The following is a 19,425-nucleotide window of genomic DNA, read 5'->3' as shown; positions in this document are numbered from 1 at the left end:
GTGGTACTGGCATAAAGATAGATATATAGACTAATGGGATAGACTTCAGATTCCAGAAATAAATTCGTACCAGTATACGTGGCCAGTTGATTTCAGACAAGGGTGCAGAGTCCATTCAGAGGAGAAAGAAGTGTCTCTTCAATAAATGGTGCTGGGACAAGTGGATTTCCACATGTAGCAAAACGAGGTTGAACTCCTACCTCACATTATATGCAAGAATTAAAGGGGCACCTGGGTGGCTCAGCCGGTTGTTTCCGACTTCGGCTCAGGTCATGATCTCACCGTTCATGGGTTCAAGCCCGGCATCAGGCTCTGTGCTGAACGCTTGCTCAGAGCCTGGACCCTGCTTCGGATTCTGTGTCTCCTCCTCTCTCTGCCCCTCCCCAACTCATGCTCTGTCTCACCCTGTCTCTCAAAAATAAATAAATGTAAAAAAAAATTAAAAAAATAAAAAGAATTAAAATGAGTCCATGACCTAAATAGAAGAGCTAAAATCCTTGGCTTTGGCAGTGGATTCTTATATTTGACACCAAAAGCATGGACAACAATAACAGAAAGACAACTCAATTTAAAAATAGGCACAGCACTGAATAGACATTTCATACAAATGGCCAGTAAGCATGTGAAGAATGCTTAACATCATTAGTCATTAGGGAAATACATATCAAACCCACAGTGAGATACTACTTGCTTACTAGGATGGCTGTAATTTAAAATAAAAACAGTGTTGGTGACGATATGGAGAAATTGGAATCCTTATACATTGGTGGCAGGAGTATAAAATGATGCAGATGTTTTAGAAAACAGTGGCTGTTTCTCAAAATATTAAACCTAAATTTACCATGTAACCAAGCAGTTCTACCGCTAGATATACATCCAAAAGAATTGAAAATCAGAAATCGAACAGATACTTGTATGCCAGTGTTCATTAGCAAAAAGGTGGACACTGATCCCAAGGTACCAACAGATGAATGGATAAACAAAATGTGTTGTATACATACAATGGAATGTTATTTGGCCATAAATTAGAGGTTACAAGAGGCTGAGGGAGTTGGAGGGGCTGGGGAGGTATTCCTTTTTTTTGGTTGGGGGAAGGTATTACTTAATAGGTGGAGTTTGAGTTTTGGAAAGATAGTAGTGTCGGATGTACAACATTGTGAATGTAATTAATACACTGAACTGTGCACTTAAAAATGGCTAAAATGGCCAATTTTATGTTATATAATTTACCAATAAAAATGTTAAAAATGTTTATTAACATAATGTCTGATACATAATAAGTACGCAGTAAAAGCTAGCCATTGTCAAACCCACAATAACAGATAAAAAACAAATTTGAGGTGGGGTGCCTGGGTGGCTCAGTCAGTTAAGCATCTGACCCTTGATTTCAGCTCAGGTCATGATCTCATGGTTCATGGGACTGTATTGTGCCCCTGCATTGGGCTCTGTACTGACAGTGCAGTGTGTGCTCAGGATTTTCCATTTCTCTCTCTCTCTCTCTCTGTCTCTCCCCCTCACATCCCCTGTCTCTCTCTCTCTCTCAGAAATAAATGAAACATNGAGGAATGAAGACTTCTCACATATGGAGGATGATAGCTGCCCCTAAAACTATACTTTTAGCATTACCATAAGGTGGCAGCACTGAAGGGAGGGACAGCTTATCTTAGAGTGGGGGAGACAAATGAATTATTAAAAATATGAAATAGGGGCTTCTGGTTGCCTCAGACAGTTCAACATCCACCTCTTGATTTCTGCTCGGGTCATAATCTCACATTTCGTGAGATTGAGCTCTGCATTGAGAGTGTGGAGCCTGCTTGAGATTCTCTTTCTCTCTCTCCCCGTCCCCTGCTCATGCACGTGCTCCATCTCTCTTTCTCTAAATAAATAAATAAACTTAAAAATGTATATAGATATATAATTTAAAAAACACAATTTAAGCATAAGAGTCAAAAATATCTTAGGATTCCTGCAGAACATCACTGTTTTGACAAGAGATGTGTAAAAAGAGATTTTGTTTAAAAGAAGCACTGTGCTTAAAAAAGTATATAGTATGATATGTTTCTACCCAATTGGATTTTTTTTTTTTTTATTTTAAGTTTTGGCATTTAAAGAGTTTGCTTAGAAAAATTAGGTTATAGGGATTACTTCTTTCTACAGAGGTGTTGGATCTAAGTGAAATGATTTTGTATTGTAGGGACATAAATTCTGCATTTAAATATTGAGAGAACCACCTAGCATTTGCTTATTTTTAATTCTCAGTCTTCTTTTTCAGGAAGATTCCTGATGTTCCACCCATTGTAAGTGATCAGAAACCATCTGTATCAAAATCTGGACGGAAGATTAAAGGAAGGGGTACAATTGTATGTTTATTAAGACTTCTGTTTTCAAATTATTTATGTAAGCAGTATAATGTTTTTGCTTATAGGCAAAATCCCAGCTTTAATTTTAGGTATAATCTAGCATCTCTTCAAGGAGCTAGCTGTATTCTCCATATGTATGGGAACGTATTCCTGTTAGATGAAAATTTATTGCTGAGTTTTTTAAGTATGAAATGGCATGTGAAGTAATCAGTGAATATGTTGAGAAATCTTAGTATGTTGAGTAATCTAAGCTAATGAAGGTAACGATTAGAACTTCAAAGAAAAAAATCCAATTTCTGTTAGTCTCTTATGTTTGACATAACTTCATACCATCCTTTTGGTACTTTAGTCATTGCCTTTGAATGGCATCTGAGTTTGGGTCTTACACCTAACTCTGTCCTATAGTAGACTGTAATTGAGAGGTATTTTAAAAATAGTTATTTCTATCTTTGTTTTTAAAGCGCTATCACACACCTCCAAGATCAAGATCATGTTCTGAATCAGACGATGATGATAGCAGTGAAACTCCTCCTCACTGGAAAGAGGAAATGCAGAGATTAAGAGCATACAGACCACCTAGTGGAGAAAAATGGAGTAAAGGAGATAAGTAAGAGCCTTGAGTATAAGCACAATCCTGTGTCTGTTCTATTTTAAGTGTTAAGAGGGTAGAGACTTACTTCTGGACTTTTCATTAAAGACTTACATTGAAAGTGTGACCAAAGAGAATACATTTAGAAATACTTGGCAGAAAGAGTTGTTAACTAGGAGGGCTGATTGACTTCAGGGTGCTTTTAAATCAAAATTCTGCTTTCCCTCACAAAACTATAAAACTACTGAATCTCTCAGAGATTTCCTGTACAATTTTAGAAATAATCAACAGTTAAAAATTACATGGCAGAGTTTTTCCTAGCCAGACCTTTCATTCACTGATGATTGAATGGTTAGATAAGAAAATCTGTACCTATCGTGTGTATTAACTTCTGATCCCAGGGACTGTTGCTGCTTTAACAGTGCACCTGACTCTTCCCCTCAGTAACGCCCCCCGGTGGGATACCTACCCTCAGTAATGCCCCGCAGTGGGATACCTACCCTCAGTAGTGCCCCCCAGGTAGGATACCTACCCTCAGTAACACCCCCCTCAGTAATACCCTGTAGCGGGGTATCTATTGTAGAGATGGGCCTGGTTCCAGAATAGCTAGTGTAAACACACCACTGGGACCCTGTATCGTTGTTCATGGTACAAGTCTCTTCTCTTTGGGTGTTGAGTAGAATGGTTAGAAGCTGGCAGAGGGAATAAAAAAATATGCATCTGCTTTGTGAGGATGATTTAGACACAGTGGTATGGAGAACACTGAATTGTGAGCCCTGACATGACAGATGACCATTAAGATTGTAAAACCTGCATCTGTTTTTATGTGCTTTTACCTCAGTTTCTGTAGTAATTTAACCAAAACCTTAAGAGAAAGTCTTGATTACCTCTGTGAAGCTGAAATAAGACAGTAGCCATGATAGCTTCTCAAAATGCTTCTCTTTCAAGTTCAGGCAGCTATCCTCTATCTGCGGGGAATCAACAGAATTGTTTGGGAACTTAATTGGACTCTCTCTCAAAAATTGTTCCCAGAAGCAGAGGGTCATGAACAGATCCTTGTCAGGAACTCAGTATGTCATCAGCGCTCCTGTGATGAATTGGTTTGGTTTGGCTTCCAAAATCATTTTTCTGTCAAATTTGAAATCCTTTACTTAGTTTAAAAAAAAAAAAAAAACTAAACTAAACTAAATCCTTTTGTAAGTAAATCTGTTGGTGGTTGTCAATGTGTGTCTCTGAAGTTACAAGGTCGAGACCAGGCCTATCACACTTTGATTTATCCTTCCTACATGTACTCAAAAGTGTTGATAGAGTCAGTACTGTGTTAACTGGGCTTTTGTCAATGCATTTGTATTGACAGCAAATGTGTTTTAAACTTAAAGCGTAGAAAACATGCTTGTAAATAACTGCATGTGTGTTGTGTCCTTTTCTATAGATTAAGTGACCCCTGTTCAAGCCGATGGGATGAGAGAAGCTTGTCCCAGAGATCCAGATCATGGTCATATAATGGATATTATTCAGACCTTAGTACGGCAAGACACTCCGATGGTCACCATAAAAAACGCAGAAAAGAGAAAAAGGTGAAGCATAAAAAGAAAGCTAAAAAGCAGAAACACTGCAGAAGACACAAGCAGCCTAAGAAGAGAAGGATTATTGTACCTTCTGACATAGAATCCTCAAAATCTTCCACCCGACGAATGAAGTCCTCTTGTGATCGAGAACGGAGGTCTCGCTCTTCCTCGTTATCATCTCATCACTCATCAAAGAGGGATTGGTCTAAATCTGATAAGGATGACCAGAGCTCTTCAACCCATTCCAGCAGGGACTCCTACAGATCTAAATCTCACTCACAGTCTTACTCTAGAGGAAGCTCAAGATCAAGGACTCCATCAAAATCCTCCTCACGTTCTCGAAGTAGATCAAAGTCCAGATCTAGTTCCAAGTCAGAGCACCAAAGGACCGCATCAAAATCACCAAAAAGAACAGCCTCTCAGTTAAGTGAAAACAAACCAGTTAAAACAGAACCTTTAAGAGCAACAGTGCCACAAAATGAAAATGTCGTAGTACAAGTGGTGGTGGCAGAAAATATCCCTGTAATACCACTGAGTGACAGTCCTCCTCCTTCAAGGTGGAAACCTGGACAGAAGCCCTGGAAGCCCTCTTACGAGCGAATTCAGGAAATGAAAGCTAAAACAACCCATCTGCTGCCCATCCAGAGCACTTACAGTTTAGCGAATATTAAAGAGACTGGAAGTTCATCATCCTACCATAAAAGAGAAAAAAATTCAGAAAGTGATCAGAGTGCTTATTCAAAATACAGCGATAGAAGTTCAGAAAGCTCACTAAGGTCAAGGAGCAGATCTTCTAGGAGTAGATCTTACTCCAGATCATACACAAGGTCACGAAGTCTAGCTAGTTCACGTTCCAGGTCTAGGTCTCCCTCATCTAGATCTCATTCACGAAATAAATACAGTGATCATTCACAATGTAGTAGATCATCATCATACTCTTCTGTTAGCAGTGACGATGGAAGGCGAGCCAAGAGAAAATATAGATCCAGTGGGAAGAAAAATAACACTTCAAGTAAAAGGCACAGCAGCAGCTCTGAGAAGAAACTTCGCAATAGATATGGGAAAAGCAGAGACAAGTCTTCATGTCAGAGAAAGTATAGCGAAAGCAGGTCATCTTTAGATTATTCTTCAGACAGTGAACAGTCAAGTGTACAGGTTACACAGTCAACCCAGGAGAAGGAGAAGCAAGTCCAAATGGAAATGAATAATAAACAAGAGAAAACCAGAGATGAAGAGAAATCCAAGTCTGAACAGGAATGCCCTCGTTCCAAAAAAAGAGCCTTGAAAGAAAATCTTTCTGATCACCTTAGAAATGGCAGTAAGCACAAAAGAAAGAATTATGCTGGGAGTAAATGGGACTCTGAGTCAAACTCCGAACGAGATGGAACTAAAAACAGTAAAAATATTTCCCGGCCATCTTCTGATAAAGAGGAAGGTGAGGCTACATCAGATTCTGAGTCAGAGTTTGGTGAAATTCACATCAAAGCCAAATCCATAACAAAGTCCTCAGCAAGTACTTCACTGCCTGATGGTAATGGTGCTTGGAAGTCAGGTAAACAGAGGTCTTCAACCTCTGATTCTGAGGGGTCCTATTCCAATTCAGAAAACTTTAGGAGAAAGGCACGGAAGCACAAACATGGGTCAAAGGAAAATCTTAAAAGGGAACAGACCAAAAAAGCAAAAGAGAAATTCAAAGGGAAAAAAGACAAAAAACACAAGGCTCCAAAACGAAAACAAGCATTTCACTGGCAGCCTCCACTAGAATTTGGTGAGGAGGAGGAAGAGGAGATTAGTGAAAAGCAAGGTACACAGGAGGCAAAAGAGAAAAAACAAGTTTCTGAAAACAGTGAAACCATGAAAGAAAGTGTTGTGCAAACAGAGAAGTCCTGTGAAGAGGGCAGCCTTTCAGGTAAATGTAATACAGTAATGATTCCATCAGATATTGATCAGCCTACTAAAGACGATAGTAAATGCAGCATTTCTCCCAGAGCTTTAAATGCGGATGAAAATGTAGCTGCTTCTCCCTCAGACGTTCAGCATATTGCACAAAGTGTCCCAAGCGGAGTGGAAGATGTGCTTCAGACAGATGACAACATGGAGATTTGCACTCCTGATAGGAGTTCCCCAGCAAAAGAGGCATCCCCTCTAGGAAATTCAAGGCTTGACACCCCAGATACAAACATTGTTTTAAAGCAGGATGTGCACACGGAGCGTCCTGAGGCAGAGGAGCTAAAACAGGAAAGCAGTGTGTCTGAAAGCAAAACAACGGGGGACGTGGGCAAACAGGATGGGGGCCCCACTAGCGTGGCCAGTGCTGCAGAAAGCACTGTGAATAGAGAGGTGGCTGAGAAGAGCCAGATCGGTCTCTTGGATAATAAATGGAAGCCCCTGCAAGGTGTGGGGAACCTGGCTGCTCCAACTGCCACCACACCCAGCACTGTGGAAGTGAGGGCATTGACTGCTGCACCTGAGATGAAGCCACAAGGTTTGAGGATAGAAATTAAAAGCAAAAATAAAGTCCGGCCTGGGTCTCTCTTTGATGAAGTAAGAAAGACAGCACGCTTAAACCGGAGGCCAAGAAATCAGGAGAGTTCAAGTGATGAACAGACAGCTAGTCGAGATGGGGATAGCCAGTCCAGGAGTCCAAGCCGATCTCGAAGTAAATCTGAAACCAAATCAAGACACAGAACAAGGTCTGTCTCCTACAGTCACTCAAGAAGTCGATCGCGAAGTTCCACGTCATCTTATCGGTGAGCACTATATTCTCTTTCTTTTTCCCTCCCAAGGAGAGTCTGTTATCGTTTAGCTTGGAAGAACATCAGAATTAGGGACAAGATCACTGTTTCCAAATATCTGGAAGGGAATGAGGGGAAGTCTTGTGCTGTGTGACTCAGAGCAGATCGAGGGCATAGGAAGTGGAGATTTTAGGGGAAGAAATTTGGGCTGTGTCAAAAAATATTAGCTTATCAGGGTGCCTGGGTGGCTCAGTTGGTTAAGTGCCAACATTTGGTTTCAGTTCTGGTCATGATCTCACGGTTTATGAGTTTGAGCCCTGCATCGAGCTCTGCACTGACAATGCGGATCCTGCTTGGGATTCTCTCTCTCCCTCTTTCTGCCCCTCCCCCATTCACACTGTCTCTGCCTCTCTCAAAATAAATAAGTAAACTTAACAACAACAATAACAAACCAATTAGCTTTATCAGCTAAAGCTCTGGCAGTAGAAATGAGCAGCTGTGATTGGTGGCAGGTCTCTCTCTTTACAGGTGTGATGTTCTCCCACCTCTCCATGATACCTTAGAAGGGAACTCTGAACTTAGAGAATTGTGCAGGATTTAGAGATCATTAATCTAACCCTCCATTTTACACAAGTGGAATGTGAGGGCCGGAGAAGCAGTTACCTGCCCAAGACCTGTGTCTGTTGATCTTTATTCAAGGATTGGGTGAGGGGCATGGCAAAACCAAGCATCTTTAGACTGATTTATTTTGGTTCATGTTGCCTCATTAATAAGTAATTTGTATTCCTTTTTAAATTTTCCTTATAAATAGTTCATGGTTTTACCTCACTGTCTCTTAATTACTCTTATCCATTATTAATATCTTGTGCTTGGTTTTCATCACTTGAACTTAAAATATAATAAGAACCTTTGAGAATTTTTTCCCCTTTCTAGTTGTTTATCTTCCCTTTCTCACCCAGATTTCTTTAAAAGTAGGAACCAGTACTTGCCATCTGTACTAACAGTCTCCTATTTACTCTTTCGTTGTTTGTAGTCTGCCTTCTGTGCCTTCCCTCCCTGTTTCTCCCTAAACGGGCTATTTTCAGGTACTTGGCATGAGTGCCAGGGCATGTTTTCAGTCCTTTCGGTTCTTTTGGGACCTGCTGCTGGCGCTCCTCATGTCTCAGACCAGTCCATGCTTGTGTTGTGGGCTCTTCTTCCTCCTCCTACCCTGACTCATAGTGGGCCTGGAGAGCTGGTGAATCCTGATCTGTCTCTTTAGGTCCATAGTCCCAGAGGCAGGCGGCTGTGGAGCTACTTTGGCTCCCTGTCTGCTCCACATCTGCCTTCTCATTCATGCTCCTGCACTTCTGGGCTCTCGCTGATGCTGGCCATTCATTTAGCTTCCTACTGCTGCCTTTGGAGTGGGTGGCATTTCATCTTCTGAATGAAGACAGGCTTAGAAAGCCTAAGGAATTTGCTTTAGGTTATGCAGCTGATAGACTGGACAGCTACTCTTGCCTTCCTGTGTTGGTTAGTTGCCTGGCCCTGACCCCCAACTACACTGTGACCATAGTGAAGTCGGGGACCATTTCTGACTCATCTTTCAGTCACCTCACAGAATCTGCTCTATAATTGTTGAGTAAATGACTAGAGTCTTACTAGAAGAGAGAGTGTTCCATTCTCTATAGGTAAACTGGAAGCAGATCATGTCTTCCAAAACATAAATGCATAGTGAATAAAATAAAACCTACGAGGGGTGCCTGGGCAGCTCAGTCAGTTAAACGTGCAACTTCGGCTTAGGTTATGATCTCATGGTTTGTGAGTTCGAGCCCCACATTGGGCTCTCCACTGTCAGCGCAGAGCCTGCTTGTGATCCTGTCTCCCTCCCTCCCTCCCTCTCTCTGTCCTTCCCCTGCTCATGCTGTCTCTCCCTCAAAAATGAACATTAAAAAAAAAAAAACAAAACCTATGAAGATGTTACATAAGTAGCCTGGACATAGGGGTATTGTTCTTTCCTAAATGACAGGTATAAAGTGGGGGAAGAAGGGTTGGGAGCCAAGTGAATGTGGAGTGGGGGCACAATTGCGCTACATAAGTTCCTTGTATTAAATAGGTACAAAAAAATAAAAAGTAAAACAAATGATTAGGTACAAATAAATAATTTAAAACGTCATCTAGCTTAAAAAAAATAAGAGCTTTGACATACCTGATATATCCCTACCCAGTGCCACCCTACTTTCTTTTCTCCTAAAGTTAAACATTCTAAACTTTTGTTATGGTTTTGTTGTTTTTCTTTAGTTTTGCCACAGATGTTTCTATTTGTATACAGCGTTGTTTTTGTATGTTTTCAAAGTCTTTATATATACATAATGTGTTCTATTTATGCATTTTTCACCTAACATTATGTTCCAGGAGATGTCTCTGTTGATGTATGTAGCTGTAGTTCATTCATTTTCCTACTTTAGAATATTTTATTATATATCTGTGCATTAATTTTTTCCCCATTCTATCATTAATGGAGATTTAGATTATTTCTTCTTCTGATATTATTCATAGGGCTCCAGTGAACATACCTTTAGCAGTCTTTTCTGCTTTGTTCCATTCCGTTCAATCTAAACACTATTCATAAGCTGTCACTGTCACACCCGCTATGAAGAGTTCCGTGAAAGACCTTTCCTTTTGTTGTTGTGTTTTCCCCTTCCTGCCCTATTCGTAATCCTTTGAAAAGACCGCAAAGTGAGTTAATATGATTTGTACTTTTTCTATATTAATTGTAGATCCAGAAGCTACTCTAGAAGTCGGAGCAGAGGCTGGTACAGCAGAGGCCGCACAAGAAGCCGGAGCAGTTCCTACCGCAGTTACAAAAGTCACAGGTGAGCCTGGGAACCTTGTCCTCCATGCGGTCTCCATCCTGTCTGCTTTTCAAGGCATGCACAGGCAGAGTGGGGGAGTTTGAGAAAAATCTTGTCATCCTTGAATACTAGACAGGTCTGTTGTCTAGTTTCTAAGAACTGTCAGATTCTCACTGGCTCTTCTCAGAATGTGATCTTATCAGAGTGAGGAAAGAGAAGCAGTAGTATTTAAAAGAGGCCCTGCCCACTAGCTCCCCCTCCGTCTACCTCCAGTACATCTTCCTTAACCTTAGTTCACCTCTGCAGTCACCTTTCTTGACTTGGGTTAGGGATCGGGATAGGAGAACTGATTTGTTAATAGGGGGCCAAAGGATGAAGCATTTCAGGGGTGACCCCAGTCTCCTATTTCTCCTAGGTTCTTAAAATCGTCTTTTATCTCTCAGGTATTTTCCAGGGCTGCAGCTTCATTTTATTTACAGATGTCTGACCTGTGCAGACCTCCCCCTCCCCACCCAGTTAGAACCTCCCTAGTGACTTTTGTTATGTGCACCTCATAGAAGAATTGAGTAAAACATAAGCTTTCTAATGGAATCCGACATGGTTTTTAAAAGATACAATATAGTTTTGATATAAAAATGAAATGCAGCTACTGGATTTCATTGTGTTTTTTCCTTGATGGGCAAATAAATGTCTAGATTCTTTATATAGCCTGTCCTGACCCACAAGATGATGTCCCTCATGTGGTTACTATTAGGACATCCAGCAGGAGCAGGTCCAGGAGCAGCTCGTACGACCCCCACAGTCGCTCCAGGTACGGACGGGGTGGGGAACCACCTGTGGGGGCAGAATTGCCAAGCCTTGTTTTATAAAACCCTTCATTTCTTTTTTTTTTTTTAATACTGTATTCTACTGAAAAATGTAAATACCTGTATTTGTCTCATGAAAACCTACCTGAGTTCTTTTTGACCGCTTTTGTCTGTTGACCCGTTGTTCTCCAGTGTCAGAAGTGACCATCGATGTCCAGTTGTAACGGCAGGTATTTATTGAATACAGTTGCCTAATAAGATCCACCAGATTTGGTCAAACTTAACTTACTGTTAACTTTGTGATATTTTTCAGTGCAGAAAATAAATGTTTCTCTTTTTACTATGGTAAGCCTGGCTAGGGCAGTTGTGCAGTGTTTCCAGTACTTGCTATGCAGCTGTGTCCCCACAGTGTTATCTAGGCCCTTGTTTTCAGAGAATACTGATCAGATCATAAAAAGAAATGGATGCACAGTATTTGGGAAAACTGAGTGTGTGTTGTTGCTGTTGAAGCAGGTCCTACACTTATGATAGCTACTATAGCAGGAGTCGGAGTCGAAGTAGAAGCCAGAGGAGTGACAGTTACCACCGAGGCAGAAGTTACAGCAGGCGGTCCAGGTGGGTCCCCCTCCTTTAGGTCACTGCATGGTACTCTGGGCACTTGGTGCGTGAGGTGACAGACGGCAGGTAGAAGAGAAAGCATAAATCTTCAGAGGATGGAAATATTTTTCTCTTCTTGAATTTCAGCAACCCACAGGCAGCTGCTAAAAGTGGCCATTGTGTTAAGGGTTGCTGGGTCAAGTTTGTTGGGTATTGTTACATGTTTGACTCCAAAATGGATCTGGTAATACCTACATATCCTTGAACAGTTTTTTGCAAGGAGTAAAGGGAGAAGGCCACCTAAACCATGGCCCACTCTTTTAAATAGGGCTAGTTGCTAAAAATAGCTAATCAAATTTGTTAATTTTTTAAATTAAAAGTATACTGAAATGTCATCATTTGCTTCAGTAGCAGAGTTGAGGTTTATATCATCAATTTGTAGCAAAAACATTTTTATATATTGCAGATATTTATAGATACCACATTTTATGTAACATATTTTGGCTGGTACTGTAAAAGGCTTTATGGTGACTTTTTGTGATGTCCCTTTCCTGGTTGCTTTTGGTCATAACCCTTCCCCCATTCATTGCAACTACCATCAATGATCCTTGTCGCATAGTGGTATAATCTAGACACCTCCCTTGTTTGAAACTCCTGAAGGACTCCCTGCTGCCAGTAGGGCAAGTCTGGGCCCTTTAGCATTGCATGTAAGGCCTGCCTCCCTACCACTTCGAGCTGGGGCTTTTCTATCTTCCCTCCTTTAATGTGCTAGAACCTTTCCTTCTGCCTGGAGACATACACGCCTCTTGAAATGGCCAGTTCCCACCTACCTACACCACAGGCCTCAGCTGCAACCCACTACCCCAGGAGGCCCGCCCTGACTGATCACTCTGAGTTATGCCACCCCCACCTCCCCGCCGTGTGCCCTATTTGTCTTGTCCACTAATTCTGCACTATCTTTGAGCCCCGGGAAACTATACTTGGTCTTACTGTGTATGTCCCTAGCATTTGGCAAAGTGACTGACTCCCTGATTTTTTTTCAAAATAACTGGTGACAATTGCCACGTCCTCTTGACTCAGTTTCCCAGTGTCCTATCCACATCTGCCCTGCCTTCACCCCTCAACCCTCATGGGGTCCCCATTTTGGCTTCCCTTTTTTTTTTTTTTTTTTTTAATTTTTTTGGAGTGAGGGGGTGAGTGTGAGTGGGGGAGGAGCAGAGGGAGAGGGAGGGAGAGAATCCTAAGCAGCCCCATGCAGGGCTCGGTCTCATGACCTGAGCTGAAATCAAGAGTCGGATGGTTAACTGACTGAGCCCCCCAGGTACCCCTTGGTTTCCATATTTTTAATGAAACTCTTTGTGTACCTTTTTTATCCCTTGCTTCCTTGGTCTCATTAAATATTAAGGTTTATTTTGGGTAACATTGAAAATTATTCTGCTCATTTGCATGAGTGGATTTCAAGTAATTTCCCGAGATGCGATGTTTCTTTATCTTAACCTTGATATTATTACTATCTGTTATTTAAAACATTTTTGAAAAGTCTACACTCTTGCCACCATCAAGACCCCACTCATCCACCCACTGTGCTTTGCCACATCAGTATTGCTTTCAAGCCTCTCCTATTTAAAAAAAAAAAAAAAAAAAGCTTCCAGAGTAATTCAAAGGGTTGAAGTTAAAAGGTGTCTGTATATTTCTTTTGTTATACAGGAGTTGTAGATCTTATGGCTCTGACAGTGAAAGTGACCGAAGTTACTCTCATCACCGGAGCCCCAGTGAAAGCAGCACATATAGTTAAAAATGTCCCCTCCCTTTTTTGATACAAATTATATCTTATTTGTAAATATCTGGTAACTTAGAAGTTGGAGAAACTTAATGGCAGTCTGTTGTTCTATTTCAATATTAGGGGCGTTTCAAAAATAGGCACTTCTTAATTGTTATCGTTCATTTACATGTACACAGAATTTAAAATACAGATATGTCTCCTAAAAATATTTTTATGCCACATTTTACAGTAGCCAACTATGGAAATGAATTTTATTTTCTTGAATCAAGAAATCATGAAATTTAAGTATAATTTGCAATATTATTTTAGATGATTTCTTTCCATCTCATGTATTCCTTAGAATACAGGTTCTTTTTGCCCGTGTTTCAGGTTTTAGCATATATGCTGCCAAGCATAGAACTGTGAAGAACTGTTAAAGGTGGCCAAATATTTATGTACCAATCACAGTCTCATACATACGTGCTCTTAAGAACAAACCACCCAGAACTGACTTGATGGTAGCCAGGAGTGTAAGGCAGTGGCTCTGGAGTTCTTCATTCTTTCCTTCTTGGTTGTCTCAGAGGACCAGGAAAGTGGTCATCCTACAGCCCACCATACAGCCCACCTCCGGCTACAGGTGGGGTCCAGAAGGATAAATCAGCCTTAACCATGTACCTGCACTGTCTCTAAGGACCTCATGTTTTATGTGCTTTTTAATGAATACTATCACAAGTTTAGATTATAGAAAACAATTCTATTCCAGTTCATGTTTTGGTGCTCGGTACCTTTTGGTGCCTCTTTAAGTATACTTTACATTAGAATCTTATAGGAGAGAGAAATGATTTTTTTTTTTTTTTTTTAAATTCACTGGCGCCAAACATGGTTCCTTCTGAGCTGTATTCACGTTAAATATTTAGAGGGCTTCTCTCTAGCTCAGGGGTGGCCTGGGGTCCTCTGGAGCAGGCAGGACTGACCCAGGGGGTTGTGTGGCTGCTCAGGGCTGCTGCACATAACTGACATGTGTGCCTTGGGAAGAGTTGATTGAAGAGTGGACTTGAGAGTACCACCAAAACCTCACTGCCACCATCCTAGACACTTGGCAGAGCTCGTAAGTCTTTCAAGTAAAAGAGAGTGAGACCACAGCAGCAGCTGAACTGCTCTAAGCACCAGCATGTTTTCCCTCTTTCTGCTGTGACCTGCTCTGACTCTGAAGCCCTGCACGACACGAGGAAGTCCAGGACATCAGACAGGGGAAGAGGGTGTGCACTAGTGCACAAACTACACGTTTTCAGTTTGGGGTGGTTCCTCCAAAAATGATTTGACCTGTAAAAACTGGTGTGGTTTTTTTTTTTTTAAATCTTTGACTTTTCCCCCCAAGTGTACTTAATCACCTTAGTGCCAGTTTAATCAGTTTTGCAGAAGAAATTCCTGTCAGATGTTTGGTGTGGGACTCTGCACCATCCTAAGCCAGGCCTTAGAAAGTGGGAAAGAGCCCTCATTTGGAGGGATCTGACAACCTTGGATGGGTGGAGGGGGAGACCTTGGATATAGTAAAACCATCATCCATAAAAGGTTCATAAACAGGGTTAAGTGGTCAGCTGTCTGCCAGGTTGATAGAGTACATTAGAAAACAGGACCCAAGTCAAATAAACGGACTTCCTAGTGAACACAAAATAATGTGTGATTTATGTGAAGGGTTTTCAAAAGTTGCCTGTAATATTCAGTGAAAAAACCGCATTCAGAACCCCAACAGAAACTGCCAAATCCAATTAGGTTAAGAAAAGTTACCCTTGGGTGATGTATTCGTTTTCTATTGCTGTGTAACAAATTACCCCAAACTTTGCAGAGTAAGACAACACCCATTTCTCAGCTCACAGTTCTGCAGCTTGTGAGTCTGGCACAGTGTGGCTGGATTCTCTGCTCAGGGTCTCACAAGGCTGGAATCGGGGGTCAGCAGGGCAGCATTCCTTTATGGAGGCTCTGGGGAAGGATCCGCTTCCATGTTTGTTCAGTTCCTTGCTGGCTGTCAGCCGGAGGCTTCTCCCTCAGATCCTGAAGGCTGTTCTCGTTCTTGCCTGTGTGCTTCCCTCCGTCTTCAGGCTCCTAATGGCCCATCTTCTTGGGCTTCCCATCCTCTGCCTTCCTCTTCTGTTTTATGGTTCGTGTGATCAGATCAAGCCCGCTGACCAAGTCTCCCTATTTTATGGTCCGCTCTGCTCTAGAACACAACATAATCACAGGGGTAACCGCATAGGCGCGGGCTCCTGGGATTTGGGCGTGGAGTGGGGGGCTCAGGCCTGTGCGGAGGCCTGCCCACCACAGACGATCACGGCCCATAGTGCTGCAGTGTCATCCCAGCACGGTGGACCCTGGAAGCCTTGTTTGTTTCCTCCATGGACAAAACAGCCCTCAGCTGTAGCATTCAGCCATGTGCTTACTGAGTGGACTACAGAAACAGCTTTTCTGCTTAGAGGGGATTGCTCTGTATTTTAAGTTATTTTTTAATAAAATTTAATTATGTTGTGTATTGTGCTTCTTAATAGGAAGTGTATTATTGGACTGTTTTTGTAATGTCTTGTTTACTGCAAATGAAACATGATATAGCTGGTATTAAACTGTAGAAAATACTTTTGTACATATTGGCAATGTCTAATTTGTATACACTTCATTTAACTGTTCCTAAAACTTGAAAGGGGGATCTTGTAGAAATTAAAATATATACTTAGTCTAAGTCTGTGCCTGTTTTATCTTTCCTTACTCATCCAGACTTCTAATAGTCTTTCTGAAATGGAAAAGGAAATGTTGAGTCTCTTTGCTGACCCAGCGGCAAAGAGACTTCATCTCTGCTGCTCACGTCTGTTGGCAGTTGAATTTCAGCAGTGGGGCGGGAGGTGCAGCTAGAGACGGACTGCAGCCAGGTGTGCACCTACCCAGAGAGGCAGTGACGGTGCCTGGGCTTGCTTGTCCTGCAGACTCCAGATTTCCTCCAGCCCTGTCGTCGTCATTCTGCTGAGGTGACCTGCACACAGAGGTCTTTGCTGAGGAAGGAATATGTGCCATCTTCTCTGGGAGCTGCACATTTACCGACTGAACCACCTACAGCCTCCACACTCCCCTCTATAACAGCAGCTCACAGGGCACATAGAGAAAACATTTGTGGTGATATTTTTAGTGTCCACATGAGAATTTGCAGGGCAAGTACAATTAACTTTTTTCTCCTCAGGACTCAGAGGAATTTGTATTTTCTTAGTGAATACCACATAAGTTCTTACTATAAGACTTGCAGAGATTCACTTTTCAGAATCAACAGTAGGCTCCCAAGTCTGGCAATCCCTGACAGTAGTCAAATCTGGATGCATTAAAATTTAAAGAAAATTTCAGAGTCCTTTTGCAGTAGGGAAATCAATCCCCAAGTGAGGTTCTTTTTTAGTGAGCTTCAACATTTTGTTCGTATTCTGATAGTGATCATTTTGATCAGCTGGGCGGTACTGGGGGGAAACGTGTCAAGGATTTTGGTCTTGACTGCCCTGAATTAGCTGGACATTAAACAGGAGGTAAGAGGATTCAAGAAAAATGCCCCTCTCGTAAATGACCATGAAAACTGGCTGGAGATCACTGTTGGGAAGGGAAAGGAAGCTGTAGTCCATGTAGAGCCAGACTTGCCACAGAGGTGATGCAAACTAGCTGACCAGGGGAGGTCTGGGAGCTGTGCCTCACATGCTAGAAGAGCCTACACTCTGCTGGTTTCTACAAAGAAGTCCCATGAGGCACTTGGGATGGAATGAGCTGGGAAGCAAGCTGAGGAATCCTGCTGGGCAGGGAGAAGTCCTTGTAGAGGCAGCAGCCTCAGGAGTCAGGGGGAGGAGTGGGGTACCCTGGGAGAACAGGGTACCTGCCCATCTTCAGGACCAACTCTGGGCAGCACCAGTCAGTGCCCGATCCGGGCGAGTCAAGAGGAGCGTACTGCCACAACACAAAGGGGCAATAAGCTTTTTAAAGGGTCTGTTTTCTTTAAAGGTTTCAGTAGAGGGCAGAGGTAGCACTCCCTTGCTACTTTCTCCTCCTCCCTGTGACTCATAAGGCCAGGGTGGGGCCTTGCTGAGCTTCAGGCCAAGTACTTCTGCCTCTTAGAGACCCTGGGCCCACCACTCACAGCTCCACAGGCTGAACTGAGTTTCAGAGCCCGGCCCCGGGACCCAGGGTACCCAGGCTAGCCTGAGGACTGTTGTGTCTGAACCAGCAGAGAACCCTGAGCAAATCAAGGTAAAAAGTGACCTCAGGCTGCATGAGAGACCCCTGCATTCTGCCTGACCCTGAGCCTCTGACTGCTCAGAGGTACTAAGAGGATGTTGATTGCCTGCCCATTCCTCAGTCATAAGCCTGTGTGAGGTTGCACACAACTGGACATGGGAATCTGTGGTGCCCATCCTTTCCCAGACCTGCCTGGAGAGGGGTCAGCCTCCCAGAGGGTCTACAGGGAATGGAGGCTTGGGTTGGCCCTTCCCAGCCCCAGGTTAGTCAGGTCCTACTGCAACTAACATCTCCACCAGCAGGCCAGATTCCAGAGAAAGGCTGAGAAGGCCCCTACTAATGTCAATGCCTCCAGCCTAATTTGATTTTATTTTGAAGAAATAAAGGACCTCTATGAGCAACCAGTCTGTGGTATAGTCCCTAAGAGGTTTGGGCCAGAGCCAGAGTGTCTGGGTTCAAGTTCTGCTCTGCCACTTCATAGTTTGTTAACTAGCTAGATTGTTTGACCTTTGTAATTCAGCTCCTCATCTGAAAATCTGGGATACCAAGGCCTCCCTCTTGGAAGTAGTGAGAGTTAAATGCTTAGAGCCAGGCATACATCAAAGGCCCGGGGACGCTGGCCCTCGGAGTGCCTCTAGGAGAAGGGTAGGAGCCCACCGTTTTCATGTAGAGGGCTAGGCTCAAGTCACCAATGGGAAGCCCATGGTCCCTTGAACCAACGGTGGGAGAGGATCCTGGAAGCTGCTGGTGAGGCATGCCAAGGCCATGACGTTTACACAGCAGGAGGGAACTAAGTAACCTGATGGTTTGAATTAGGCCCCCACCCCGGCAGCTGTAGCTTATTAGTGTGGTGCTTGGTGGAGGCAGAACACAGGAGCAACACCCCCAACTCCACACCCAGAGCTCTATGCTCCCCGACCCTGTAGGGCCCTGGGTCAGCCTCTAGGGGGTAGCTTTAACTTCCCTTTCCATCCTGCCGATTTCATGCTGTGTTGTCCTCTTCTGTTTTCTGGCACTGTCCACTCTGTTGTCCTTCCCCGTCTCAGCTACAGCAGCTACACAGCCTCATGTGCCCCAGGGAGGCTGAGTCCTGTGCTGTGCAAGTGTGCACACACACATCCCTCCAAACCACCCCTGGGCTGTTTGTTCTTTCCAGGCTCAGCAGAGACTGGAAACCAAGCTTGGGGGACTTCCCTCACAGTTTGGATGGCCCCATTTGAGCCCGCCATACTGGGCTCTTCAAACAACCTCTTCCTGCTTGGTATCATGTGACCCAAGTGCCAGTAGCCTCTCCCAGAGCTGGCTGTGCCCACAGGCTTTCCCAGTAGATGGGCTGTAGGCCAGAGAAGCAAGAGGGGAAGAGCTGTGGTCTTCAGGGAGACTGAGCCCCCATTCCCTCTCTTCTTACCCAACCTCCAGCCTCTTCTTGGCTTGACTGCCACAGCCAAAGCCAATCCTGAAGAGGCCAGGGGCCCTACCTTGGTTACTTAGGCTGGCCACGCCCCTTGTCAAGCCTTGGCTGAAAGTGGGCCCACGAGGGTGTCCCGTGCAGTCCTCTCTGCCAGGCTCCTCCCAGCCCAAGAGGAGGCTCTCTCTCCTCTCTCCCAGCCTCCCCTTTTCCTGGCTCCTGACATTGATGCCTGGCTGTATTTTCTGTACTCTCTGGGCCTCACTGTCCTTATCCAAACAATGGGTACACAATCCATCCCTTGCCCCCTCCCAGGTCAGTGCAAGGATCCACTGAATCGGATGAGGAAGAAGCGGGCTGGAAGGGAGGAAGAGGCAGAAAGCACCCCTGAGGTGACCAGCTGGTCACACATGCTGGCCAGCACTGGCCTGGCCTCAGCTTGAGGCCTCTGGGAGCTGAGCCAGCTGTCTGTGCACCCACCATGGCCACAGAAGTGCAGGGCGTCTGCAGTGCCC

At 43.5% G+C, this 19,425-nt stretch overlaps 1 protein-coding gene across 7 annotated transcripts in view; it reads left to right on the top strand.

Annotated features, from left to right (window-relative positions):
* Nucleotides 1-15,982, top strand: part of NKTR (natural killer cell triggering receptor) — a 56,140-nt gene extending 40,158 nt beyond the window's left edge. For 3 of the 7 annotated variants that reach the window (XM_077753717.1, XM_077753722.1, XM_077753723.1), the window contains 7 exons: nucleotides 2,273-2,360; nucleotides 2,822-2,967; nucleotides 4,382-7,267; nucleotides 10,012-10,107; nucleotides 10,841-10,897; nucleotides 11,403-11,507; nucleotides 13,197-15,982. In XM_077753717.1, coding sequence (XP_077609843.1) covers nucleotides 2,273-2,360; nucleotides 2,822-2,967; nucleotides 4,382-7,267; nucleotides 10,012-10,107; nucleotides 10,841-10,897; nucleotides 11,403-11,507; nucleotides 13,197-13,284 — 3,466 coding nt within the window. In that variant the 3' untranslated portion in view covers nucleotides 13,285-15,982. Of the gene's footprint in view, nucleotides 1-2,272; nucleotides 2,361-2,821; nucleotides 2,968-4,381; nucleotides 7,268-10,011; nucleotides 10,108-10,781; nucleotides 10,898-11,402; nucleotides 11,508-13,196 lie in introns of those variants that run through there. The other 4 variants (XM_077753718.1, XM_077753721.1, XM_077753719.1 and 1 more) reach the window with 4 other exon arrangements.
* Nucleotides 15,983-19,425: the final 3,443 nt, after the last annotated feature.

Source organism: Crocuta crocuta, unplaced genomic scaffold, assembly GCF_008692635.1.
Source record: "Crocuta crocuta isolate KB4526 unplaced genomic scaffold, BGI_CrCroc_1.0 scaffold655, whole genome shotgun sequence".
Taxonomy (NCBI): Eukaryota; Metazoa; Chordata; class Mammalia; order Carnivora; family Hyaenidae; genus Crocuta; species Crocuta crocuta.
This window is presented reverse-complemented; position numbering and strand designations above follow the sequence as displayed.